Raw genomic sequence first — 26,900 nt, 5'->3', positions numbered from 1 at the left:
CAGGTACCCATTTATTGACCAGCCTGAGAGGGAGGATGAACAGCTGGGTGAGCTGCACGCCGACTTCCCAGGCCAGGATTCGAACCCGGGCCCGTGGAGTAGAAGCCAGGCACGCTGATCACTAGACCACGGAGGGGTCGAATGAAGATGCTGGTTAATTCTTGCATAAGGGGTTTGGACAGTATAGGAATGAGCTAGAGTAAAAAGTCGAGTGCAGCGAGGCCACAAGTAGCATATCTCTAACCCACAATTACATCCTTGCCATCTGTGCTTTATTCCATAATTGTTTCCTATATAAATGTCAAGGTTGATAGGATTATGGCGTTCCTCATTCGCCCCTTTACTTCTAAGCTTATAATTCTACCTCTTTTTATTCTCTCAATTGCCAATGTGATCTGCTTTGCCTTCACAACTCTCTTATTTTTCCCTCTGTGTTTAGCCTGAAATGATCTTCAGTGTCTCAGCTATTACACCTCCCATCCGTGACTGGTAAGTTCTTAACCTGTTCCTTTGACAAGATTGTTAACAAGCTCAGTGACTATCCACCTTAACTTGGTTCTCCATTCTTTTGTAACTGCCAGTCATTCCTGATTTGGTACAATGATTTAAAGTAAACGACAAGGACAACTGACCTGATCTGCAAGGGTGTGATGGTGGTGGTCGTCAAGAAGCTTCACAGTCACGTTCACCAGCTGGGCTGCGGCAGTGTAACAGACAGGAGGAGGAGTGGGAGGACATGATCTATTGACTTGCATATATATTATATATATATATATATATATATATATATATATATATATATATATATATATATATATATATATATATATATATATATATATATATATATATATATATATATATATATATATATATATATATATATATATATAATTTCCTCATTTATTATTGTTTGCATCAACCATGTATCTAGCCTTTCTTACTTATTGTAATTATAATAGTACTATTCTGTAAGAGGTTGAAAATACAAATACCCCAAGAATTTAAATTGCTACTAACTTCCATGGCCTGTTGCAACAACCACTAGCAGCAAACACCTGCTAGCACCTTACTGTTCCTCTTACCATGCACATCAGTAGGGTAAGGTGGACATAACTTGTACATGATCACGAGACGTACAAAGGTCGTCTTATCGAAGCAAAACATCGAGGAAAGTCTCCCTTCCCACAAAAGAAAGGAAATGGGGCACCAACAGCTGACGCGAGTTTTTAAATTTTTGAGTTGTCGGATGCAATTTTCTCGCCTCATAGTACAGTGTATGGTGATTGTGAATATGTCGTGACTTTGCTGGTGAAGGTTTCCATGGCGAATATGATTACATTGAAAAGATATTAGCATGGAAAGATATTGTTGCGCCAAGCTTTTGTGTTCATGGGAATCCCGTAAACAAACATGTGGGTAGTTCACAAGTCGTACAGCTGGTGGACGCAAAATGTTATTGTAAAGCCTGGTTACATTTGTCGAGCATAGAAAACCACCTAAAAATTATGAGTTAAAACACTGTCATCACTTGCAGAATTGAAAGTCCAAACAATCTAAACTGATACCTCAAAGGAAGCCCACAGCCTAAGGATTACTTTAAGCATTTGGGTTTGAGTCTTGGTGCAAAGCCAGAGTTTTAAGAAATTTATTTATACAATTGTACGGGCCGTGAACACCTTGTGTACGAGCCGTGACCCCCTGGTCACAAGCCATGCAGCAATTGAGAAAAAAAGAAAAAAAAAAAAAAGAAAAAAAAAAATCTTCCCATGAAGAAAAAATATTCTCTGAGGAAGCTCAACAGATACTCATTGAGGAAGTCCATTTCCTGAGAGTATTATGCACTCTTTGTTTTGCCTGTTATGGCAAATACAGATTTTTAACGAATATTTTCCCACTAGTAGTACGGGTTGTGTCCACCTCATCCTACAACACACCACACTCTTTTAGTACCACACACTCGCATTACTACAACCCAGACAATGGCACATGCCTAACAGCCCAACACACCTGCTCACCTCGAGGGGTGCAATGGGTCTTGTTGAGCAGCACCAGGTGTGGGGGACACAGACAGCGTGGGTGCCCAGCCAGTGAACACAGGTGGCTGCACTCCAGGTTCATCTCCCTGCAGACTTGGAAGGAATTTCCCCACAGGTGATTACACAAAGCATACCAGCCTTTCTGAATCTCCCCCTCACTTTGACCTCTACTGAGAAGCAACTCTATGGATCACTGTCCCCTCTAATGGCTGTTTCTTGGAATTTCCTTAAATGTATGCCATTACAGAAGGGACTATTTGTTCCTCTCTAAATACATCATGGCAGCCACTGCTGCATAAATAAAATATGCCTGTGCCATTAACAGGCTGGGGTAATACAAGAGACCCCTTAAGACAACCTACCAGCACTATAGGCAGCACCTATAACTCTATCCTCAGTATCCTCTATCCTCAAAACACTCTATACTTCAGTAGTTACTCATATCCTCCTCTTCTCCAACCTATTTCTAAACAATGTCCTTCAACTTTTCTGAGGGACTGCATGTCTACTACCTAAGTGGAGGTAAAGATGGGGTCATATGCTATTAGCTGCACATAGCCATGGTGCTGATCTCTGTACCATTGGTCCTTGAGCCATTAACCCAGGACACAAGGCCAGTGTAACAGTACCACAGTTCACTTCCTCAGGTTTCCCCAGGTACCCATTTCCCAAGAGGAAGGGTGAACAGCTGGGTGGGCTGTACACTGACTGCCCAGGCCAGGACTCGAACCCAAAAATTGCAGAGTCATGGTTAGACATGCTAACCACTGCACCACAGATGCATGCGACTCATTTACATTTATGATCTCATCATCACTTTCTTTGAAAATGACACAATTTTTTTATTTTTTATATAACCACCTCAAGAATGTTATAAATTATTCCTTTACCAACTTGTAATACATGCCAAGCTTTCCTCATATAACAAACCAAACATCTCTTTACCTGATAGCTGGAAAGGCTGGGCACTGGACGCATTATGCTCACATCTGTTTCCAAAGTGGTCCTCATCACAAGTACATTTGACAGCACCTCTGTAGTACCTGGAAAAAAGTACTGACACTGATAATGCCAAAAAAGTTCAAAGTAATCTTATGATTCTTGCTAAATCAAATCCATCCATATACAGGTAGTAGTCCTTAAATTATGACCTCTGCACCTTACTTTCACTTACAACCAGGCCAATAATAATAGTAATATTACTTGGTTGAATAATGAGTTAACATTTCAACTAGATGGTAAAAAAATAATAAATGGTCCTGATTAAAGTTTGCTCTGTTTTAGGAAACTGTAAAGAGGAATCTAAAAAGCCATAATTAGGAATATTTGTAGAACCTATGAATAAAAGTAAATTACAAGAAATTTGGAAGAAAGCTTGTGGTCCACCTTCTTCAGAAAAAAACATCTACAACCCATTGAATTGGAAGCCTGTTTGATGCTGTGTGAAAATTCTCCAACATTATCAACTTGCCATTACCAAGGAAAATATGAGAGCAGGTTTTATAGAATTAGATCCATGGAGATTAAGTAAATCTCCTCATTTCATTCATAATATGCAAAGCAATATAGTTACATAATTTAAATAACCAATATCAGAATATGGAGCTGTAGTCTGGAGCTCATATTTGAAGAAACATTTTGGCAAAGACTGAAAAGACAAACATTTTCTACAAGATAGGTTCCCAGTACAAGGAACTAAAGTTGGAAGAAGAAAAAGAGGAGACAGTTAAGGTAAATCTATAAATAATTATATCAGTTGTGGGATGCTAACATTAAGAGGAAACAACAAAAGAATTGTGAAAAGGAAGGTAATAAGGATGGAAGGAAATTCAGCTTTCCAAACAAATAAATTACTTCACTGAATATTTTAACCCGGTAGCAGCGACGGGCCAAATTTGTGCCATGATTTAACCCCCCAAAAATAGATGATACATAAACTGATCACAAATGCTTTGATATATATTATGAAATCGTTTGTGTGAGGGGTGATTTTTTATCATTTTTCTCGCTTACAGGGACCATTAAGAAACATGATCCCCGCTGCTGCCGGGTTAATGAACAATGTTGTGTTGAAAATATACACAAGTTCAATTATTCATATGATAAAATGGGTTAAAATATTGTGACAAAACATTGTGAACTTGACACTGTAGTGCAAAAAATACAAATTTGCAAGAACAGTTAGGAGCACACACCTGCATTCGCCATGGCCGCTGCACGGGCTGGTGAGGTCGTGAGGCTGACATCTTCCACCCCACTCGCACTTTTCACCACTAGCGTCGTTGTTACACTGACATACATACACATGTTTTTCTCTGTTTAATGAAGAAAAATACCAATTAACCCCTTGACTGCGGATTTCCAAACAGAAGACATCACCAAGCTACAGGAGTGGAACAAAAAGTGTCTGCTACAATTCAATGAAGAAAAATGTTAAGTCCTGCAGCTTGGGAGGGGATATCCAACATACCAATACCACATGGGAAACACTCCACTATCTACCACAGAGGCAGAGAAAGACCTGGGACTGTATATTACCAGACTACCAGTGAAGGGATATCCAACATACCAATACCACATGGGAAACACTCCACTATCTACCACAGAGGCAGAGAAAGACCTGGGACTGTATATTACCAGGCTACCAGTGAAGGGATATCCAACATACCAATACCACCCAAAAACAAACACTCCTATCTACCACAGAGAGAAAAGACCTGGGACTGTATATTACCAGACTACCAGTGAAGGGATATCCAACATACCAATACCACATGGGAAACACTCCACTATCTACCACAGAGGCAGAGAAAGACCTGGGACTGTATATTACCAGGCTACCAGTGAAGGGATATCCAACATACCAATACCACATGGGAAACACTCCACTATCTACCACAGAGGCAGAGAAAGACCTGGGACTGTATATTACCAGACTACCAGTGAAGGGATATCCAACATACCAATACCACATGGGAAACACTCCACTATCCACCACAGAGGCAGAGAAAGACCTGGGACTGTATATTACCAGGCTACCAGCGAAGGGATATCCAACAAACCAATACCACATGGGAAACACTCCACTATCCACCAGAGGCAGAGAAAGACCTGGGACTGTATATTACTAGACTACCTGTGAAAGCCAAATCTGTGCCAATCGCAGCGAACAGGTTAAGCATGCCTCTTCACCCCCTCCCCTCCACAGCCTCATTCCCGTGCTGTTCCAACTTCCTAATGCAAGACATAACCAGTAACTTCACCCATCCATTTCACAGGTAAATTCTTTTATCTTTCACAATATACCCAAATAGGAAGGGAAGTTACCTAAGACCTTTATGAGTGGAAGACTCCCCCCCCACCAATTAAAAAAAAAGTCGGTCTGCATGTGTACATATTTAACATTTAGCTGAATTCAAGGTTACTGTCGGTTGAGAAAATTAAAGTGTGGCAGGACATCACCCACGGGTTCACCATATACATGCCAGTGAAAGACAGTTTACGGGCACACTGAGCGAGCGAACAAATGAATCTCGGATTGCAGTGTCTATGTATGAGGCCTATATATGTACGGTGGCGTTATCAAGGGTTTGCATATGAAGATAAAATGTGTGTGTGTGTGTGTGTGTGTGTGTGTGTGTGTGTGTGTAATTCACCTCTTGGTCTGCTGCGGGTCTCTCTCGAGATAGCCAGCCGTTCCCCTACGGAAGAGCACAGAGCTCATAATACCGATCTTTGGGTAGGACTGAGACCACTCACACACAACACACCGCGACAACGAGGTCACAACTCGATGCTACTTTGGCTTGTTATCTACAAGGAAAAGATATCTATACCGTACTGTGGCTTGTTATCTACGAGGAAAAGATATCTATACCGTACTGTGGCTTGTTATCTACGAGGAAAAGATATCTATACCGTACTGTGGCTTGTTATCTACGAGGAAAAGATATCTATACTGTACTGTGGCTTGTTATCTACGAGGAAAAGTATCTACACCGTACAAATTTTATTTTGGAATGACCCTTGCCTGACGTCGCGTACCTACTCACTGGGGCTACACGTGAAAGAAGATAAACCCAACTTATCTTCACCCGGTCGGGGAATCGATCCCCGGTCCTTCTGGTTGTGAGGCAGACGCTCTATTCGCTGAGCTACCGGTGTGTGTGTGTGTGTGTGTCCTTGGACGAAAAATACCACGCGAGTTGCTACAAAGTACTGCAAAGTACCAATAAAGAACAACACCAAGACTCAACAAGACCAAAGAAATCCCCAAGAAAACACATTACTGTGACCTGTTATGGAATAGAGAGGGAGGAGGAATGTGACAGAGACCACTGGAAACTTGACTAAACGGACCCACCCTTTGGCAACAGGGGTCAGCACGGGGTAGCCATTGAAGCTGCACATATCAAGGTTGGCAATGTTTTCTTCGTCAGCGATACGTCCGGGCTCCCCAAGTCGTCGGCGTTCGTATGTAATATTGAAGGCGGGCCTCTGGGTGAAGTTACCTGCCGGGGTGGGAAGAGATGGGGAGAAAGTTAAGGGAGGGGTAATGGAAAGGGGCGGAGGGGCAAATGAAGACTGAAAAAGGAAGGGAAAAAGGAAAGGTAAAGAAAGTGAAGGTAAAGAGAGGGATGGGTGGGGAATGGAATGGAATGGAATGGAGAGGAAAGAAATGGAAGGAAAGGGAAGTGAAAATAAGGGAAAGAAAAGGAATGGGAAGGGCATGGAATGGGAATGGAAGGAATAGAAAGGGAAGGAGTGGGAAGGGCATGGAATGCAAGGTAAGTGAAGGGAAGGAAAGAGAGGCGAGGAAAAAGAAGTGAGGGAAAAAAAGAATGGGAAGAGAAGGAATGAGATGGGAAGAAGTGGGAAGGGAAGGAAAGGGAATGTAAGGAAAGGGAAAGGAAGGGAAGACAAAGAAAGCCATGGGCAGGGAACGGAACAGAGAGGAGAGGAAAGAAAGGGACGAAGGGTGAGGGGAAAATAAAATAAATTAAAGGATTGGGAAGGGAAGGAATAAAGCAAAGGAGTTTAAAGGAAAGGAATGGCAAGGGAAGAAATGGGAAGCGAAGGGATAGGAAGGGAAGAGTGGTAAGAGAAAGAAAAGGAATTTATAGAAATCAAAATGAAGGCGAGGAAAATGAAGGAAAGGCAAAGAAAAGGACAGTTAGGGAATGGAATGGAATGGCAAGGAAGGTAAGGGCAGGGGAAATAAGGGAAAGAGAAGGGAAGGGAGGGGAAGGAAAGGAAGGGAAGAAAAGGAGTGGGAAGGGAAGGGAAAGGAGAAGGTAAAAATGGATGGGCAGGGAATGAAATGGAGAGAAGAGGATATGGAGGGAAAATGGAAACGATGGGAAAGGAAGGAATCATAGGTAAAGTGATGGGTAGGGAATGGAATGAAAGAAGAGGATAAGATGGGATAGGAAGGGATTACAGATAAAGTGAAGGGTAGGGAACGGAAAGGAGAGGGAAGGAAGGGAAGAAAGGGAAATGGAGGGAGGGATATGAAAGGGAGGGATGGGAAGGAACGGGGTGGAGAGGGGATGGTGGGAGAAAAATGTCATCGGAAAACTGTGTTGTTGATGTATTTTCGCATTCTCACTTTTTTCTCCATCATCAATGTTGATCAAAATACCACAAATGTATAGACTACATGAAGTGTCAGCTTCTTTTACATCTTCCTACTTAGGAAGACTGAAATGCAGATAAACAACATTCTAATTTGTTAGGGTCGCGAAGTGTTGCACTTTCTGATCTGATACGACCTGTAATGAGTGAGCAATATTGCTGTCTGGTGGTGACTCACCGAAAGCCTGAAGCACCGGGCGTGGCTTGACGGGGATGGTAATGTTGAGGTAGCCGCTCTCGCTCCACGTCCTGTAGCGGAGGATTGACGCCGCGAGGACCTCTCTATTCGTTATGCACCGATACGGGTAGTCGTCCACACAAGAGCTCTGCACGGCGTCGTCGTCGGCGTGGTAGTAGTCATCGTCGTATGTGTCGTAAAAAGCACTTCGGCACACCCGTACCTGCCACAAGGACCTGCCACAATCCACTTGCTCTTAAATGGCTCTACTGGGGCTCATGGTGCCCCAGTCACCAGTAACTTATATATATATATATATATATATATATATATATATATATATATATATATATATATATATATATATATATATATATATATGTGTGTGTGTGTGTGTGTGTGTGTGTGTGTGTGTGTGTAATGACCTGACCTGTCTCCGGAGACCTCTGCTTATGTTGTCACCTGAGTGCTCCTGACAGGTCTATACAATAAGACAATCAGCGAACACCCACATCACTGTCCTTCTTACATTGAAGCCGATAACATAATTCATTCTGCGATATATAAGTGATATGATGTTAAAAGATTTCTGCAGACGTGTCATTTTGAAGAGAAAACAATCTTCTGGATAATAAATCATTATTCATCACCATCAAACTTGTTTTATCATCATCCTGTACTGTAAGATTCCTGTATTTGAGGTAAATTGAACGCTGAATTGTAAATATGGTGGTAGACCGCACGCTAAAGCGGCATCCATATTTGGATAACCTTCCATGAACCTGCTTCGGTAATCCATAGAGGTATTGAGACACTGTTTTAAAAGAATACCTCGTCCAGAGTCTTGAGTCTAGACTCTAATTGACCATATAAGTGATATAACTCGCTCAGGCAGCGGTCTGAAGTGCCACACTAGCTAGCGCAGCAGTAGCCAGAATGAGACAAACATGACTACGCAAGTGTGTTTGTTTCCTGTGAAGGTCATAGAAAAATGTCAATGCACTTAACCTATCCACGCATACCTTCACGCAAAGGTTTGCTGTCGCTAGTTAATTAAGTGACAGCCGGGCCCAATCGTCGGCAAAATGAGAAAAAAAATAGGTAGGCTACTATTTGTTAAGGTGTAGCCACGCCTCTTTTCTTGAATATTTTTATCACAATCTTTTTTTCATAAACACTATATATTAATGATCACCACAGCAATAAAAATAATCTGATATGGTAAAACATGGAGGAGCAAGATGAGCAAAGCACCCCAGCATGGAGATTACAGGGAGGCCTAAATATTTACCTCTCTCTCAGTGACCCTGAAGCGTGTTCCTTTCCGACACACTATCTAATTCTAGGGTCACTCACTAATGCAAAACAAGTGACTGTTTATACGCTATCAACAGGGGGACCCCATCCCCTCAATCCCTTGAAGGATTACATTTTCCGTTTTTTTTTTTTCGTCTAATATCTATCACTGTAATATAGTATTTGTGTGAAAACATACTGGAAATTATTTTGTGGAATATGTACAACGTAGATCACCGGCCGTCACTTGCTCCGCCGCCAGTGACAACGGCGCAGCGCGAGGCATATCAAGTAGGCTATTAATCGTAGCCAAACTTAACAAATCAAACTAAACAAAATCTAACCTATTCTGAACAAACCTAACTATGTAACCTAACCTCACCCCCTTCCGGTGAAAAAATGCGATGCGAGGCTCCACTCAAGAGGACTATAGTATTTCTATAGTCTCCTTGTATCTACTCATTTTTACATTACATTTTACATCATTATATTGAAGTTTCTTTAATTATTAGAAAGCTATTATTTACTGCACTGCATTCAGAAACCAGAATACAACGCAGTGTTAAGTATTAGCTCCGTGCATGATGGCCACCGTAAGATAATGAATTATATTAGCCAGTATATTGAGGAAGATGCGCGCCCTTGTTTTTAACAATTTCCGTACAGAAAATAATTAGACTGTCAACAGTCCTGCAGCCAATTCTGACGTTTTATCGCGTTTCTCCTTGCAGTTATAAGTTGAGAACTTCTATCATCTCTTTTTTTTCATACTGTGCACAAATTAAATAAACTAATATACTGCGGGCTGAGCAGAGCAGGGCGCAGCCATACACCAGCCTGACAGGCAGCACCAGCAGCAGCACCTCGACATGCTTTGCGCTTGCGGCTGACTCGGGCCTCTCGTGGGCAGGGTCGTCTTGGGTCGGTACACAGTGCATTAATTAAGAGAATAATGACTTTTTTTCATGTACACGACCCCTTCATCAACATTTGTATTTGTGTATACGGCTATGGTAGTTGTCTTTTCTACTAGTGAAGGACATTCACGATAAAACAATTGTTCAAAACTGAAAGAAAGATGACGCGGCAACCCCATAATCCAAATCGTTTACATATATATTTGTAATACTTCCACTACGGCAGGCACACACACAAGAGTGTCATCCCTTCCCAGCACCTGGCGTCAGGAAGCCCTCGGGGACAAGAAAATTGTGAGGCGAATGCCTGTCCACCAGGATGCTGCTGGGCTGGGAGGCACCCTCACCGTGACCCCTGACACGCCAGTCCTCGTCTACAGACCGACTTAAACGGCGTCCATCAATAAGAGTCGGTCTGTTGATCCCCTCTTCATGAGGATGTAATAAGTTACCCGATAAGGGCACATGACTGGTCCGCGGAGGGATAAAAACTTTAAACAGCAAGGCACCACCAGCACGCAGGGACGTTCTTACCTCGACGTCGAGCAGGTAGTACTCGTGCAGGCGGAAGGTTACGGTGTAGTCGCTGATGTTGAAGAAGTGGGCCAGGAAGGTGAAGGGGTACCGCACCTCCCTACAACACAGCTGTGGCACCAGGAAGCCCAGCGTCTCGTTAGGGTTCATCAGGCCAAGGTTCAGCCCAACCGTGCAGTGGTGATCGTCCAGACACTCCGTCGTGGCCCTCGCGAGAGCCGCCAGCAACACCGTCCAGACCAGGTAGCGGATCACCGCCATCAGGGCACAATGGACTGCCGTGATCACCGCCCGGCGTGTTCACATCCCCCGCAACACCTGGGGGCTGGCCTGCTGGGGCTGGTGCCTCACCTCCACACACGCTGGGCATGGATGCAACAGCTTCTGATCCATCTCACACGCTAACGTGTCTATGCGGTATTTGGAATTTCTTTTTACATTGTCATTGTGTTGTTGTTGTTTTTATCTTAGAAGCAAGCCAAAAAGCATCACACTACACTGTTAATGAATGAGCACAACACAGCTGCACACGCACCTCTCCCTGGGCCAAGCATCAGACGACTGCGCGGCGCCGCCCTGTGCAGGGTGGCCGCCGCGCAGCTCACAGCCTGCCCACTTCCCAGGCCATGGGAAACTGGTGGAGAAATAGCTGTGATCATGAACCACCTATGCAAAACATGTCATCAATAAAAATGTGCTCTAAATGGCATGATGAATCCAGTGAGCAGTTTTATAGTGACGCCAGCAATATCTGGCCAGATGCATCACGCCTGACCGTGAGATTGGAGCTGGTGGCACGCTCATTACAAAACTGTTTAGCTCACGTTGGCGCGGAGTGCACCATAGAGGTGTTTTTCCTACCTAGTTCAGTCTTTTCAATGAAAATTTGACCTATTTTTGACAGACCAATGACGTTCCCTTAAGGGGTCAGCAGGAACACATCATCTTCCGAGCACACTCCCTTATTGATGAATCACCGCGATGACTTTTTGGTCATCGGCACCTCGATCCTCCTCCAATGAGCAGGCAGGTGTTCCGGTGACACGGCGAGAGGCTTGTTCACAGATTTGTTGTTAATGGGAAATCATAGCAGCTGCCTTCACACACACATACACACACACACACACACATAAATATAAATATATATATATATATATATATATATATATATATATATATATATATATATAAATAGATAGTTATATATTTATATTAATATATTCGAGAGAGAGAGAGAGAGAGAGAGAGAGAGAGAGAGAGAGAGAGAGAGAGAGAGAGAGAGAGAGAGAGAGAGAGAGAGAGAGAGAGAGAAAATCGACGCAATACGAGATATTGCAAGAATTCTTCCCTGAATCGTCAGTACATGTATAAACAGGGCGAAGATAAAGCAACAGGTAGCCTATTTAGTGATCACCTCCTCGTGTGTGGTGTCGCGGCACACACACACTACTCCCCTGCTCCTGACACCTCGGCAGGCTCGCCTGTATATGCTGGGTTATACAGAAATCACAGGAGAGTTTATATACTTACATAATCTGCGCCGAGCTGGTTCTATACGGGCGATACACACGATATTTTGGAACCACTCTTGTCTGTAGGGCTCTCAAAATATTCATTATTTGCAAAAATAATGAGTATATGATATTGAGTTCTCCGTTAAATGATATTCACCAGGATTTAAGTTTGTCACTTGTCATGAACACCAACATTAAGATGCCCCAAAATGAAATGCTGCTTAGGGCACACCAATAAACTGGAATCGACTCTGAAGGGTTGAGCTTATAACTATAGTTGCTCATGTGCATTTACTGTTAAGTTACAGAGGATGCTTGTCTTCCTGTCAACATGAAGTTGTAATAAATCGGGTATTAAAGCAAAACCAGGCGATGCAGCATCGACTTTTGCCTTGAATGTCTACCAAAAGACTAACAGGCCCCCTTTTTTTATATTTCTCTATGTGGTCGAGGGTGATGCTACCTGTATAAGGACTATCGCCTAATATTGGCAAAACTGTGTGTCATGTTTGTTGAGCAATTCATTACTAATGGTTAGATTTTGATAACCTAATTGATTATTTCTCTCGTTTATTCATCCAGTTGGATGAATTACTAGTGTGCTATTGTATCATTAAAAATAATTCGTCAATACAACCCCCCAGTACTATGCTGGATTATAGGCAACATTTACATAACGTAAGGGAGTTGATTCATAAAGCTAATTATCAAATTATGATTTTTCTTCATTTCCTCTTTCTTATCAAATCTATGTAAATAATGATGATGAAATAAGTGTTCTGTCCGTAGAGCTAAAGATGAACGTAATGGTGGTGGTGATCTTAATAATAGAAATGATGCTACGGAATGATAATTATAATGATAATAATGAAGATGGTGATAATAATAATGATAATAATGAAGATTGTGATGATAATAATAATAATAATGAAGATGGTAATAATAATAATAATAATAATAATAATAATAATAATAATAATAATAATAATAATAATAATAATAAATATTTTCTATTATCAGTAGTAATAGTAATAGCAGCAGCAGCATTATATCATGATTCCGACATCTCCACTCCTCGTCCCTTCCATTTGATGTGACATGCTGCAGTAATAATTCGTCCCCGATAATCTGAGTGGCGAAGTTTGATTCACCGGTGACCTTTCCAACCCCGGTGGCTGCGGTGGTGGTGGCGGCGTGAGTTGATGTGGTGGAAGTGGCGGGGCGGCGGTGGTGCAGCGGCGCTGATTGTGACATCTTGCTGCCTCAGCCATCCCCTTCCTTGGCGCTGATTGGCCCGTCATGCAGACAGGGAGTGGTTATTATGCAGCGTGACAGCCAATGAGCAGAGGTGGTCACTGGGAATCGTGGGAGACGTGTGTGTGTGTGTGTGTGTGCGTGTGTGTGTGTGTGTGTGTGTGTGTGTGTGTGTGTGTGTGCGCCAGGCAGGAGGGAGGGGCAACAGTATATAGGTGTGAGGGGGATTTTGGGTGTCGGCACGCTAGGATGGGGTGTTTTAGTGGCTTCAGGAACCAGTGCGAATTAAAGATTACGGTCACAACACAATGAAATTGAACATTAACAGTATTTATTCAACCAACACAACCATGATCCACACTAGCAGCTACTTTTTTGTTTTAAAACATCCCGATGAACACTTTGTATCGCACAATGAACATACCTTACACCATTCATTACGACGTACAGCATTACATCGACACATTATCCTCAGTCCCAACCTGATCCTTTTTGCGTTACACCAGAACTTTTATATAATCAGTCATAAACATAACACCTAAGTTACTGATGTATCTAAAGTAAAATAAATAATCTGAATAGAATGTTTGGCTACCTTTACTTTCTTATGGGGTTTCACTTTATACATTGCAAAGTTCTTGCTGGAAAACGTGCTCAAGGTTATCAGGAGCAACGCATCGTCAGTAATGTTCAACAGATTGATCTAATCATAATCAACACTCTGCTTCGCGTCATTAACCTCTCGGAGCCCTCCCACAGATGCGTCATCACCGCCATCTGCTGAAAGCGTTTCGAAAACTATCGTCGTGCCATGCGGGTGGATACAGATCCATCACTTACAGAGCCACCGAGCAGATAGAAAGTCAGGAAGTGCAGGAAAATATCTATTGTGCGATCCTGTTGTGCTTGGTATCGGTTCATCTCGTAAGAAATCAGAAGGATTTTTATTCAAAGTTATTCCTTACCACCATTCCACGTTTCCTTGACATCTGATACATGAAATACGAGGATGCGCGAAGACAGGCTGGCGGTCCCCAGCAGGCAGTTTAGAATGTCTTCATGTCCACGCCCACGCATACACAAGTCACATACCCACTTTCCGGTGCAGCTCCCAGACAGGTGGAGGAAAGAACATTTCCAACAGGTGGCACGGGTGGGGTCAGGTTTGTGAGGGGAGTGAGGGGCGGCCACAACACATCAGGAAAAACATTCACCGACTGAATGAGGAATGAACTCCCTGTTTCGCTCACACGCAGAAATGAGAGGAAAAAAAAGAGAGTAGGAGGGGAGTCTTCTGCCATACGAGCTGAGGCAAGCGAATATAACTGCGCTGATGTCAGCAGAAGGAATATTGAGCAACAACTGGGGTGCTGCGAACCTGCACGGATAAACACCCCTGTGCCGTGACTTGCCCTTACCCATGCTGGCCCCTGGAGGAGGAGGTCAGGGAGGAAGGACAGAAACGGGAACTATAATACTGTACCATGGGGTCAAGGGAACTATTGAACACATGAGGTACTGGTAAGGAGGCACACCAATGAAACCACGGGAGAAGAGAAACAAAAATGGGGGAGCCATGAAGCACTGGAGGGACATAGGAAGCCACGGGACACAGGGGAGAGGAGAAAAACCATGCGACACAAGGGAGGAGGAGGGAATCATTGGTCACGGGTGGTAGGGAAGAGCACAATGTCATGAGTCACTCAGGGCGCGCGGACGACCCGTCGTCTCCTCGTGGCCGCGCGTCGGAACATCGTGTCGACGTCCTTCCCGCCTCGTCGTTCTCTTCACACCCCGTCTTTATGCCTTCATCGTCTTCTAACTTGGTGGCCGATGCGCCATCCTCGATAGTGTCTTTGACGACGTCATTTTTAGAGTCCTCCGAGACAGTGCTGGAGCAGGGCGCGGGGTGCCCGTCATCTGGGGCAATATGGAGGTGCTGGCCGATCCCTGAAGGCAAAATGAAGGCTCTTGCATCATCATTCACTGGACCCGCAGCCTTGACCTCTGACCCCTCGACACTCACACATATGATTGTTGCGTCTGCTTTGCCCGGTCCTTTCTTCACACCTGCCATGGGCAGATAGCTGCTGCTGCTGCTGCTGCTCCTTGCCTCCTTGTCTTCCAAGGGCTTGGCGTTGCTCAGTGTAATGCGACCTCGGGTTTCGGACGACACAGGTAGCACGTTCATATACTCGCGGATAGACATGTCCAAGTATTTGTCATCGGAGGGCCTGGGGCGGGGCGCCACCTCGTGGATGACGGGCTGGTGGAAGCTGAAGCACAGTCCCTGACGCCGCCCCGCCCCCCGCACGTCCATGTCGAGGGATAGCTCCGAGAGGCTGGGGTCAACTGGGCTTGTCACGTCCTCCCCGCACAAGAAATTAGTGCCTCTTAGGAAAAGGTTCCTTGGCCTCCGAGCACCAGAAGGCACCGAGCCGGCGCCTCGGGCATACAACGGCAGCTCGCGGCGGCCCTGGAGCGCAGAGTGTGTGGGAGAGGGCAGCAGGTCTGAGGGCTCCACTCCCACCACCGTGCTTGTAGTCTGGGACCACAGCGACCCGCCACGCCCACGGAACTCGAAAGCGTAGTCTTTCCGGGAGTTGTCGTCCCTTGCAATGTAGGTTTTGGATTGAGGCAGGCTGCACGCCATCAGGCCGCCCATGCAGCCCTGGCTCTCGCCGCCGCCGCCGCCGTCTGTGACACAAACAAAGAAAACAACAATGCATCGCTGCCCCACTGATGACACTTGACTGCCTCACTAAGTATGCACCAAATATCCAAAGCAATTAATCACTCCACAATCAATCCGCAACAATCAATGTCTGAAACAAAAATTACAAAAATAAATAACTATTACTTCCTGACTGACAAATCTGACCTGCGGAGCCGCTACTAACCGTTCAGGGGCACGTCGGGGCGAGGGTTTGAGGCGGTTGGGGGGCGGCGCAGGCACAAGCACACGCCGTCGTCGCCGCCGCCGCCACTGCCCCAGTATAGCACCACGCTGGCCAAGCTCTGATCCGAACATGAAACCAATAAAAACCTATTTACCAGCAGCGTAGCGACATTGTATGGCTGGTATTACAAGACACTTTGCCACATCACATCAGCTATTTCTAAAGGTCGAAGAGGGCATCAATCGGGTTTTAATGAGTGTTTCTTTAGGTTCACGGTACAGAGGAAGGGTCAAACTACCACCAGGGTCATAAAACTACCCCTGGAAATGCCCACAACTCCAACGAAAGCCTTGTCAAATATGTGTTCTTGGGCGGCGAAATGTCTCATAATACGACCCTATGTCTTCACCTTGGTGCATGAATTTTTTTCGAAAAAATCTAGCATGTTATGATTCCTGAGGATGAAAAATTTGATGTTCATTTTAGTGTCAATCAGTCTGTATTTGCAAGTTTCTGTCTGTTCACTGGGCGAAAAAAACAGTAGTGTCACCTAAGAGTTATCCGCAATAATTAAGCTACTTCAGAAGGGAGCTCTGGGGTCTGGTGTGGGGGTGGGCCATAGATGGAATGAGGGAGTGGGGGAGCGTAGGGGCTGGGGAGGGTCGGCGGAGAGTAGAGGGATGAGGTTAAGCCAGGGATGAAGAGAATGGGAGATTGGATTAGGGATAAATCTGTATTTACGCTTCGTGGGTCAGGTCAGTACCCAACACACCAACGTCATAAATGCACAGGAAATCAATATCAAGAATCTATGTCAGTCCCTACCAAGGACACACGGATGGAAAGTCAAGTGCAAAAAACTAAGAGATTTCGATATTGCTTTCAATAATTGAAACATACAAGAAAAGTTCCTTAGAATTTTTTTAGATGCTTACAAGCCCCTTTTTCCCTTTTTTCTTGTGTGTGAACAGGGCCGTAACCAAGACTTGAAAACTAACCAGGCGAACGCAGTCCCGCTACCACCACATAATGCAATTGCTGGTGAATCTGATGAGAGAGAGAGAGAGAGAGAGAGAGAGAGAGAGAGAGAGAGAGAGAGAGAGAGAGAGAGAGAGAGAGAGAGAGAGAGAGAGAGAGAGAGAGAGAGAGAGAGAAGCGGACGGGGCAGAGGTAGTCAGCCAGGTGGGTAATTTGTAAGGTCAGTATTCGTAATCGCTTCCGGCTTTCACATCAGTCACGTCTAAAAGTCATAAAAAGATATTAAAACCACTCATGTGTTTTTTTTACGTTCAGAGTACAGAGCCTTTATCAAACTACCAGCAGGCTCATGAAACTACCCATGGAAGAGCCCACAACTCCTTTGAAAGCCTTGTTAAAATTAATATGGCCCTTTCAAAGTACCTGGGTGAGGGTGGCGGTGCAAAAGAGGGCCCGGCCGAGGGTGTGGTGGAGGCTGAGGCTGCTGGCGAAGACGATCCACTCCAGCGTCAACATCCCCGTCAGCTGAGCCACCCGCCCGCCCCTAGGCACACACACACACACACACACACAGGGAGAAAGATATTACGCAAGGTCAATATTTTGCAGTGATACGATTTGAGTGATTTTTTCTTTACACACACACACACACACACACACACACACACACACACACACACACACACACACACTTACACCATGGCGACGCTCCGGTGCTGAGGCGTCGCTTCCCGTATCAGCGACAGCTTCCGCAGGTTGTGAGCAGCAAGCAACACCCACACCCACGTGACCACGCCCGCGCCGCCGCCCACCACCACCGCCGACACCCACTCCCCGCCCACCACCAGCCACGAGGGGGCGCTGGTGGGGCGTAGAGCGGCGGGGAGGCGAGGCTGCACTGCCCACGCCGACAACCCCACCATGGCTGAGAATCCTGGGGTAGGGAGGAAGGGGAAGACGGTACATTAGCAGACTCTTATAATAAATATCACTGTTCCTTTATTTGTTTATTCATTCATCTATTATTTCTAAGGTCAAACTCAGGAGGAATGTGTCATAACCGTAGTAAGGGATAAACTTTGACATGATATACGTTTTCACAGACTTATTGTAATTCTCTCTCTCTCTCTCTCTCTCTCTCTCTCTCTCTCTCTCTCTCTCTCTCTCTCTCTCTCCCAATTCCCTTTTCCTTCTTTTCTTTATTCAGAGCAATTTCTACGGGCGAGCGATGGCCAAGTTTGTTTATAATTTACCTCCGTAGTAATAATAATACAATCAAAGGTTGTATGGTATTTACTTAGGCTCGGAGTTACTCTACCCACCGGAAACAACACCAAAGCCCATCGAACTGTGCGAGGCTAAGGAGAGCTAAGGAGAGGGTCACCATGACGCTCACAAACTCAGCCGTGAACTCACACACGTCAATACATAACCTTGTGTTGTGGTTTTAGCGAATACAGAAGGAAGCTAGCACGCGCAAGACGACATCGAGCTGAATTAAACCGAAGTTAATGTCGGTATTCTTAACCCCTTGGATGCGGATTTCCTACAAGAAGACATCACCAAGCTACGGGAGTGGAACAAAAAGTGGCTGCTCCAATTTAGTGAAGAAAAATGTGAGGTCATGCATCTTGGGAGGGGAAATCCAGCATACCAATACCACATGGGAAACACTCCACTACCCACCACAGAGGCACAGAAAGACCTGGGAGCATATTTAACTAGGCTACCAATGAAGGCAAAATCCGTGCCAATCGCAGCGGACGGGTTAAACGCTCTCTTCTCACATCAACGCTTTCCTTAGGTCGAAAAGGAGATTAATCGTGTTCTTGAGAGTGTTTTTTCAGGTTCATGGTACAGAAGAAGGGTCAGCCTACCATCAGAGCCATATAACTACCCCTGGAAATACCCCAAACTCCTACGAAAGCCTTGTCCAATACATGTACTTGGGCGGCGGTTGGTATTGTCAGATGCTCCCAACCTGCACACCAACTATTTCCAAAAGCCAAAAAGGTGGTTAGTCGAGTTCTAATGAGTGTTCTTTTAGGTTCACGGTGCAGAAGAAGGCGCAGACTACCACCAGGGTCATAAAAAGTACCCCTGGAAATGCCCTAAACTCCCACGAAAGACTAGTAAATTACGTGCATGTTCTTGGGCGCAGAAATGTTTAAAAATATGGCTCAGGTCACGCGACACTCAAGCACTCAGCTAACTCACACACGCGCCCTTGTGCTCTTGCGGTCTTAGCGAAGAAACAGAAGCCAACACACGCAAGACAGCATCGAACTGCGCGATGCCAAAGTAAGCTAAGCGACGCTCACTCACGCACCGGCCAGGATGAGGGTGACAGTGTGGGCGGTGAGGGCGGCGATGGGCGTGGCCTGCGTGGTGACGGCGAGGTGTTGGTGAAGGGCCAGCTGCTGACTCACGCCCACGCCCATGCACAGCACCAGACTGAAGCCGCCTACCACCACTGCGCCATCTCTCACGAACTGCAAAGAGGGAGAAGTTCGGATATAAGTTGGACTGGGGCACGAAGAATGGTGGAAGAAATGATTAGAGGAGAAGGAAGAAGAGGAGAAAGATGATGAAAGGTGGAAGAAATGATTAGAGGAGAAGGAAGAAGAGGAGAAAGATGATGAAAGGTGGAAGAAATGATTAGAGGAGAAGGAAGAAGAGAAAGATGATGAAAGGTGGAAGAAATGATTAGAGGAGAAGGAAGAAGAGGAGAAAGATGATGAAAGGTGGAAGAAATGATTAGAGGAGAAGGAAGAAGAGGAGAAAGATGATGAAAGGTGGAAGAAATGATTAGAGGAGAAGGAAGAAGAGGAGAAAGATGAAGAAAGGTGGAAGAAATGATTAGAGGCGAAGGAAGAAGAGGAGAAAGATGATGAAAGGTGGAAGAAATGATTAGAGGAGAAGGAAGAAGAGGAGAAAGAAGATGAAAGGTGGAAGGAATGACTAGAAGAGAAGGAAGAAGAGGAAGAAGAGGAGGAGGAGGAGGAGGAAGAGGAGGAGGAAGAAAAAGGATGAACGGGAAGAAAGACAGAAGGAGTAAACACTAAAGGAGGAGAAAATGAAAAAGGATGGACTGGGAAAAAGATGAAAGTAGAAACTGAAGAAGGAAAAAGAAAAAAAATTAAAAAAAGGTTTAATAGGGAGGAATGGAAGGAACTATAGAAGAAGAGATGGCTGGAGATTGATAGAAACGGAGAGTTGATAACAGCAGAGATTGAATGACACCCAAAAAAAAACACCGCCCCCCCTCCTCCTACCCCACCACACACACACACACACACACACACACACACACACACACACACACACACACACACACACACACACACACACTCCTTTCCCCTGCTCACATACACAGAGTCGTATTTTAAAACATTGCGTCGCCCAAGTTCACATATTTTGACAAGGCTTTCGTATGAGTTGAGGGCATTTCCAGGAGTAGTTTGATGAGCCTGGTGGTAGTTCGACCCTTCCTCAACAGCATGAGTCTAACGAAACACTCTTTAGAACCCGATTGATCCCTTCTTTGACCTTTAGAAATAGCTGATATGAGGAGCGAAAGGCTGGATTATGAGACACTTTCGCTTCTAACATCAGCCATTTCTAAAGGTCAAAGAGAGGGTCAGTCGGGTTCTAATGAGTGTTTCTTCAGGTTCACGGTACAGAAGAAGGGTCAAACTACCACCAGGGTCATAAAACTACTACTGGAAATGCCCACAACTCCTACGAAAGCCTTGTCAAATAGGTGTTCTTGGGCCACGAAATGTCTTATCATACAGGCCACAGCTTCTAATCTAACCTGCAGGTGCGGGGAGAGAGTGAAGGCGGCGAGGGACAGGTTGAGAGCGGTGACGGCCACGCACTTCAGGAGACGGAGCTGCACGAGGGAGAGATAGGCATCGGGGACCAGCACCACGACGCACATCCCGGATACCACCGCCGCCACAACACACACCGCAAACACCGCCATCAAGCTGCGCCTCGACTCGGCCATCTCCTCCTCGTACTGTTCCTCTTCGCCATCTTTATCCTTCTTTTTCGTTGAGGTGTCCGTGTCCTTCCCTTCTTCTTCCTCCGTAACTCCACCATACTTCTCGTTATCTTTGTTTTCTCTTTGTGTTGTGTTCTTGTCCTCACTCCCTTCCTGTCTCTAAGTGTTGGAATGCAGATTTATTAACGAAGAAAATAATACGAGAGGAAGACAAGGAAGTATAAAAGATGTGGAGGAGGAAGAGGAAGAGACAGAGGAGGAAAAGGAAGAAAATAAATAAATAGATAGATAAAGATAAATAGATAGATATAGATAGAGACAGATAGATAGATAGTTAGTTAGACAGTCAATTAGTCAGTCAGTCAGTCAGTCATCACTACCTCACCATGTCTCATCCCTTTCCGTGTCAACTCCCTCACCACCATACCGTCACTCCTTCACCATGCACATTCTCCCATCACCATAATAAGCTCATCCCTCAACAACACTGCAATCCCTTCCTACGTCACCACAGTTCCTAATTTTCCTTCACCGTAGTCACCCCAACAGTCCTTTTCCTACCCACGTCAAGACCCACCTGACGGATCCTGGTGGGTTTGGTGGACACGAAGAGCAGCCCGAACAGACCCTCGCCTCGGCAGATACACACACGCTCCCCCGACGCGCCCTTCATCACTGGACAGCACATCTCGGGGTACAATTCGACCATACCTGTGGCGTTGAACCGTAGCCGTGCGCAGGTAAGCCGCATCTCGCTATCCTCCTCCTCCTCCTCCTCCTTCTCCTCTTCTTCCTCTTCTTCGCCAGTAGGTCTGTGGGTAGCGGTGATGTAAAGGAAGAAAAGGGAAGAAAAGGAAGCATATAAGAAAAAAATAAGGAGGAGGAAAAGGAAGAAGTATAAGAAAGAGAAGAGGTAGTGGAGAAGGAGGAGGAGAAGATAGACGAGGAGGAAAAGGAAGAAAAGAAGAATAAGAAAAACAAATGGAGGAGGAAGAGGAGATAGAGGAGGAGGAAAAGTGAAAAAAAAGAGAAGTGGAGGAAAATGAAGAGGTGGAGGAGGAAGGGGATAAGTAACAGTTTTAAGGCTAACTTCACTTTTCCATCGTTATTTGGTCAGGTACGAGAGTTTGGGGCTTAAAAATGATAAATACAATGTGGTGAGTACGATAATCTGGCAACGCTGCTGTTAACTCACCTTACGTCGCAGCTTGGATCAGGAGGGGCGGACGCGAAGGAGGGAGAGGACGAGGCCGAGACTGATAACGGGGGAAAGGAAGAGAGAGGCAATGAGGAAGAGGACGATGAGGAGGAAAGGGATGAGGAGGAGGAAAACCTGAGTTGTGAGAGAACAGTAAAGTCGGGTTCTGTGTTGCCGGGGGACGGGGTCGTGTTTGTGGGTGTGTGGGTGGACGCAGCGCCGCCCACAGGTTCTCCCACCGCCACGACCTCCACCCATGGGGACGCCACTGCCCACTCCACCTGGTAATGCGTCCTGCAGGAAGGGAGAGAGATCAGCACGCATGGACACACACACGGACACCCAACCACCCACCCACACACACACACACACACACACACACACACACACACGCACACACACACACACACACACACACACACACACACACACACGACCAAACACACACACACACACAACCAAACACACACATACACACTCACTCACCTAATGATGGCTCTCTCTGGTGGCTGCGGGAAGAGTTTGTTCACGTGAGGGTACACCAACACGCCCACACTCACGCCCACCACCTCCCCCTCTTCTTCCTCCTTCTTCACCGCCTCCCTCTTCCTCGCCGCCTCCTCCTCCTCGTCCTTCTCCCCATCCTCCCGTTTTCTCTCCTCTTCGTCTTCTGTTAAGGCGTATCTTCTGGTCTCTACGCTCACAGACACACTGACCAACACTGACCTGACGAAATGAAATGAAATGGTAGTAGTAGTAGTAGTAGTAGTAGTAGTAGTAGTAGTAGTAGTAGTAGTAGTAGTAGTAGTAGTAGTAGTAGTAGTAGTAGTAGTAGTAGTAGTAGTAGTAGTAGTAGTAGTAGTAGTAGTAGTAGTAGTAGTAGTAGTGGTGGTAGTAGTAGTATTCGTTAGCATCTACGACTAAAAAAGTTATATACTCTGCATGATCATTTTGTGTTTAGTCATCTTGTTCAACCTTCCGATTTCAGCATGCTTTTTAATTTCCGCTTTACAGCCCCACTTTACTGGTCCTTTGCGTGCTTGTATGATTTAACCAAGATGTTATTGCCTCTTCTTTCTCCTCCTCCTCTTCTTTCTTCTCTTTCTCTTCTTCTTTATACTCCTTTTCCTTTTCCTCCTCCTCCTCCTCCTCTTCCTCCTCCTCCTCCCTCTCCTTCCCTTTGTCCTCTTCTTATTCTTCGTCGTCTATTCGTTGTTGTTTTCATATGCATCGTCGTTCTCCTCCTCCTCCTCCTCCTCCTTCTCCTCCTTCTCCTTCTCCTACTCCTACTCCTACTCCTACTCCTACTCCTACTCCTACTCCTCCTCCGATACCTTCTCCTCACCTATTCTCGACCGCTGATGCATGCTCCCTGTCCTCCATCGTCAGGAAGGCCGTGTCTTTGCCCCCTGAGGCTGAACGGCGCGAAACTGGGGCCACTCTCCCTACCAGGTCCGCCATCCGCACCTCCCTGTCCTCTCGGGCCTCCGCGGCAGCCCTTATGCTCCGCCGCGCCAGCAGCAGCAGCTCGCCCACGTCCTGAAACAGCCCAACACAGTGTCTTCGTAACAGCCCGAACCAAACTAGAATCCCGTACAATCCAAAATGGTGAGGTCTTCGATGCCACACTGAATACACAAGACTTTTACTGTATAGGTTCATCAAATTTGTGAACTTAAATACAAACACCAGACACTATACAAGGAAATTTCGAAGGCTCTGGTATTGGTTTGGGAGCTTACTAACCCGTCATCGGGAACTGTGAAACTGGCCCAACGATACAAAGAAAACACACCGACAGACACACACACACGACACCTCGCCCTCACCTGCCTCCTGAGCACATCCCGGCCGCCCACCAACACCTGCAGGACTCTGAGGAAGGCGCCGAAGGGGACGCGATTCTTCTGCCTCTGCTTCTGTCTCTCCAGTTTCGCCTGCTTCTGCTCCTTCTCCAATAGTCCCTCCTTGTATTTTTCCTCCTGCTCCTGCTCCTCCTGCTGCCTCCTCGTTCCTTCTTCCAGCAGGTCCAGGAGCCTCAGTAAGGACGCCCCCTCTCCCGGCAGCAGTGGGGGACGCAGCACCCCCTCCTGCAGCAGCCCCAGCAGGTTCTTGGCCACCCCTCGGAGGCCCTCAGGCGGTGCGTTGTAGCCCCGCTTGTACAGGGATAGTTGCTGCTCGGACAGGGAAGGGGGTGGGGGAGGAAGGAAGAAGGATGGAGGAGTAGGGGGGCGAGGAGGAAGGAGGAGGAGGAAGAAGAAATAGATGAGGAAGAGGAGGTGGAGGATTTAAGATATGCATGGAATTAAGATATAAAGGAATAGGTATTGTTATTGCAACACACACACACACACACACACACACACACACACACACGCAGTCAGTCGTCAGCAGCAGTCAGTCATCAATCAGCAGTCAGTCGTCAGCAGCAGCCGTCCTCATCAGCAGTCAGTCGTCATCAGCAGTCATCAATCAGCAGCCAGTCATCAATCAGCAGTCAAGTCATCAATCAGCAGTCAGTCATCAATCAGCAGTCAGTCATCAATCAACAGTCAAGTCATCATTAGCAGTCAGTCATAAATCAACAGTCAGTCATCAATCAGCAGTCAAGTCATCATTAGCAGTCAGTCATAAATCAACAGTCAGTCATCAATCAGCAGTCAAGTCATCATTAGCAGTCAGTCATCAATCAACAGTCAGTCATCAATCAGCAGCCAGTCATCATTAGCAGTCAGTCATCATCAGCAGTCAGTCATCAATCAGCAGTCAGTCATCAATCAGCAGTCAGTCATCAATCAGCAGCCAGTCATCATTAGCAGCCAGTCATCATTAGCAGCCAGTCATCATCAGCAGTCAGTCATCAATCAGCAGTCAGTCATCAATCAGCAGCCAGTCATCAATCAGCAGCCAGTCATCATTAGCAGCCAGTCATCATTAGCAGTCAGTCATCATCAGCAGTCAGTCATCAATCAGCAGTCAGTCATCATCAGCAGTCAGTCATCAATCAGCAGTCAGTCATCAATCAGCAGTCAGTCATCAATCAGCAGTGAGTCGTCAGCAGCAGTCAGTCATCAGCAGCAGGCATGAGTAACTTGGGCTCACCGTCATGAGGCGTGACAGCTGAGGGCGCACACAAGCCGAGAAGTCCGGGGTGAACCAGATGGCGTGGCTGGGGGAGGGGGAGGGGGAGGGGAAGGGAGAGAGGGAGGGGAAGCGGGAGGGGAGGGGGGAGAGGGAGGGGAAGCGGGAGGGGATGGGCGAGGGGACGGGGGAGGTGACAGGGGACGGGTGTGTGGCGGGGGAGCAGGCGCGTGTGGCCCCTTCCCCCTCGAACCCCTCAGGGCACTGCTCCTGGGCCACCACCCCCAACTGCCGGCAACACAGACACCACCAAGCAGACATTAGAGCATAAACATAAGCTTGGGTCGCATTGTAAGACATTTCGGCGCCCAAGAACACATATTTCGTAGGAGTTGTGGGCATTTTCAGGAGTAGTTTTATGACTCTGGTGATAGTTTGACCCTTCTTCTGTATCATGAACCTGAAGAAACAATCATTAGAACCCGACTGACCCACTCTTTGACCTTTAGAAATAGCTGATATGAGAAGCGAAAGTGTCTTGTAATACCAGCCCAAGGAATCTGCAGAAAAACGGTATGCCTATAAAAGGGAGCTCCTTTTAACCTCACCTGACCTAACCATCCATGAATATATCTAAGCTTCTCTTGAATTTCTCTATCTTATTGGCACTCACAACACGACTGCCAAGCCTGTTCCACTCATCCACCATGCACTCTCCCACCTCAGCATAAAGACCCGATTTCACAGTCCAACACAGTCTTCGTAACAGCCCGAACCAAACTATAGAACCCATACAATCCAAAATGGGGAGGTTTTCGATGCCACACTAAATACACAAGACTTTTCCTGTATAGTTTCATCAAATTTGTGAACTTAAATATAAACACCAGACACTATACAAGGAAATTTCGAAGGCTCTGGTATTGGTTTGGGAGCTTACTAACCGATCATGGGGAACTGTGAAACTGGCCCCAAAACACGAAATGATAACACAAACACCAAGAGTTATAAACGAAAACAAAAGTAACATCAATATATTGGTTAAAATATGGGAGAGTTAACACAACCAACAGACCCAACATGACCTACCAGCGTGCGTGGCCAGGTGACGCCGTGGGTCTGCTCCGGGGAACAGGTGGGCGTAGCGGGGGTGACCACGTACACCCACCCCTCTAAGCTGGCCTCCTCCAAGTCCCGCGTGCCCCGCCCTGCGTCCCACACCATGCCCTCGCTCTCCCGTATCACGCACCGCACATGCACGGGCTCCTGGCGACGGGAAGAGAGAGAAAAAAAATAATAGTCGGTATTAAGGACGGAAAGAATGCTGAACGGAAGGACAGAACAGAGAAAGGAAGGAAAGAAGGAAGG

At 46.0% G+C, this 26,900-nt stretch overlaps 2 protein-coding genes across 6 annotated transcripts in view; both read right to left on the bottom strand.

The window, feature by feature from the left end:
* Window positions 1-11,455, bottom strand: part of LOC126981314 (uncharacterized) — a 34,880-nt gene extending 23,425 nt beyond the window's left edge. The window contains exons 1-7 of one of the 5 annotated variants that reach the window (XM_050832252.1): window positions 10,599-11,455; window positions 7,852-8,074; window positions 6,403-6,550; window positions 4,235-4,354; window positions 2,985-3,082; window positions 2,011-2,132; window positions 633-692 (exon numbers count right to left, since the gene is read on the bottom strand). In XM_050832252.1, the coding sequence (XP_050688209.1) occupies window positions 633-692; window positions 2,011-2,132; window positions 2,985-3,082; window positions 4,235-4,354; window positions 6,403-6,550; window positions 7,852-8,074; window positions 10,599-10,859 (1,032 nt within the window). In that variant the 5' untranslated portion in view covers window positions 10,860-11,455. Of the gene's footprint in view, window positions 1-632; window positions 698-2,010; window positions 2,133-2,984; window positions 3,083-4,234; window positions 4,355-6,402; window positions 6,551-7,851; window positions 8,088-10,598 lie in introns of all 5 variants that reach the window. The other 4 variants (XM_050832250.1, XM_050832251.1, XM_050832254.1 and 1 more) reach the window with 4 other exon arrangements.
* Window positions 11,456-13,680: 2,225 nt separating this feature from the next.
* The window catches only part of LOC126981313 (uncharacterized), a 34,688-nt gene continuing 21,468 nt past the window's right edge, over window positions 13,681-26,900 (bottom strand). Inside the window, exons 12-24 of the mRNA XM_050832249.1 lie at window positions 26,622-26,798; window positions 25,554-25,820; window positions 24,281-24,625; window positions 23,797-23,990; window positions 22,938-23,177; window positions 22,449-22,745; window positions 21,831-22,065; window positions 21,062-21,412; window positions 19,574-19,736; window positions 17,941-18,178; window positions 17,668-17,788; window positions 16,267-16,384; window positions 13,681-16,063 (exon numbers count right to left, since the gene is read on the bottom strand). Coding sequence (XP_050688206.1) covers window positions 15,066-16,063; window positions 16,267-16,384; window positions 17,668-17,788; window positions 17,941-18,178; window positions 19,574-19,736; window positions 21,062-21,412; window positions 21,831-22,065; window positions 22,449-22,745; window positions 22,938-23,177; window positions 23,797-23,990; window positions 24,281-24,625; window positions 25,554-25,820; window positions 26,622-26,798 — 3,744 coding nt within the window. The 3' untranslated portion in view covers window positions 13,681-15,065. The remainder of the gene's footprint in view (window positions 16,064-16,266; window positions 16,385-17,667; window positions 17,789-17,940; window positions 18,179-19,573; window positions 19,737-21,061; window positions 21,413-21,830; window positions 22,066-22,448; window positions 22,746-22,937; window positions 23,178-23,796; window positions 23,991-24,280; window positions 24,626-25,553; window positions 25,821-26,621; window positions 26,799-26,900) is intronic.

This window comes from Eriocheir sinensis, chromosome 47 (assembly GCF_024679095.1).
Source record: "Eriocheir sinensis breed Jianghai 21 chromosome 47, ASM2467909v1, whole genome shotgun sequence".
NCBI lineage: Eukaryota > Metazoa > Arthropoda > Malacostraca > Decapoda > Varunidae > Eriocheir > Eriocheir sinensis.
The sequence above is the reverse complement of the archived record's forward strand: the minus strand, read 5'-3'. Positions and strand labels throughout refer to the sequence as shown.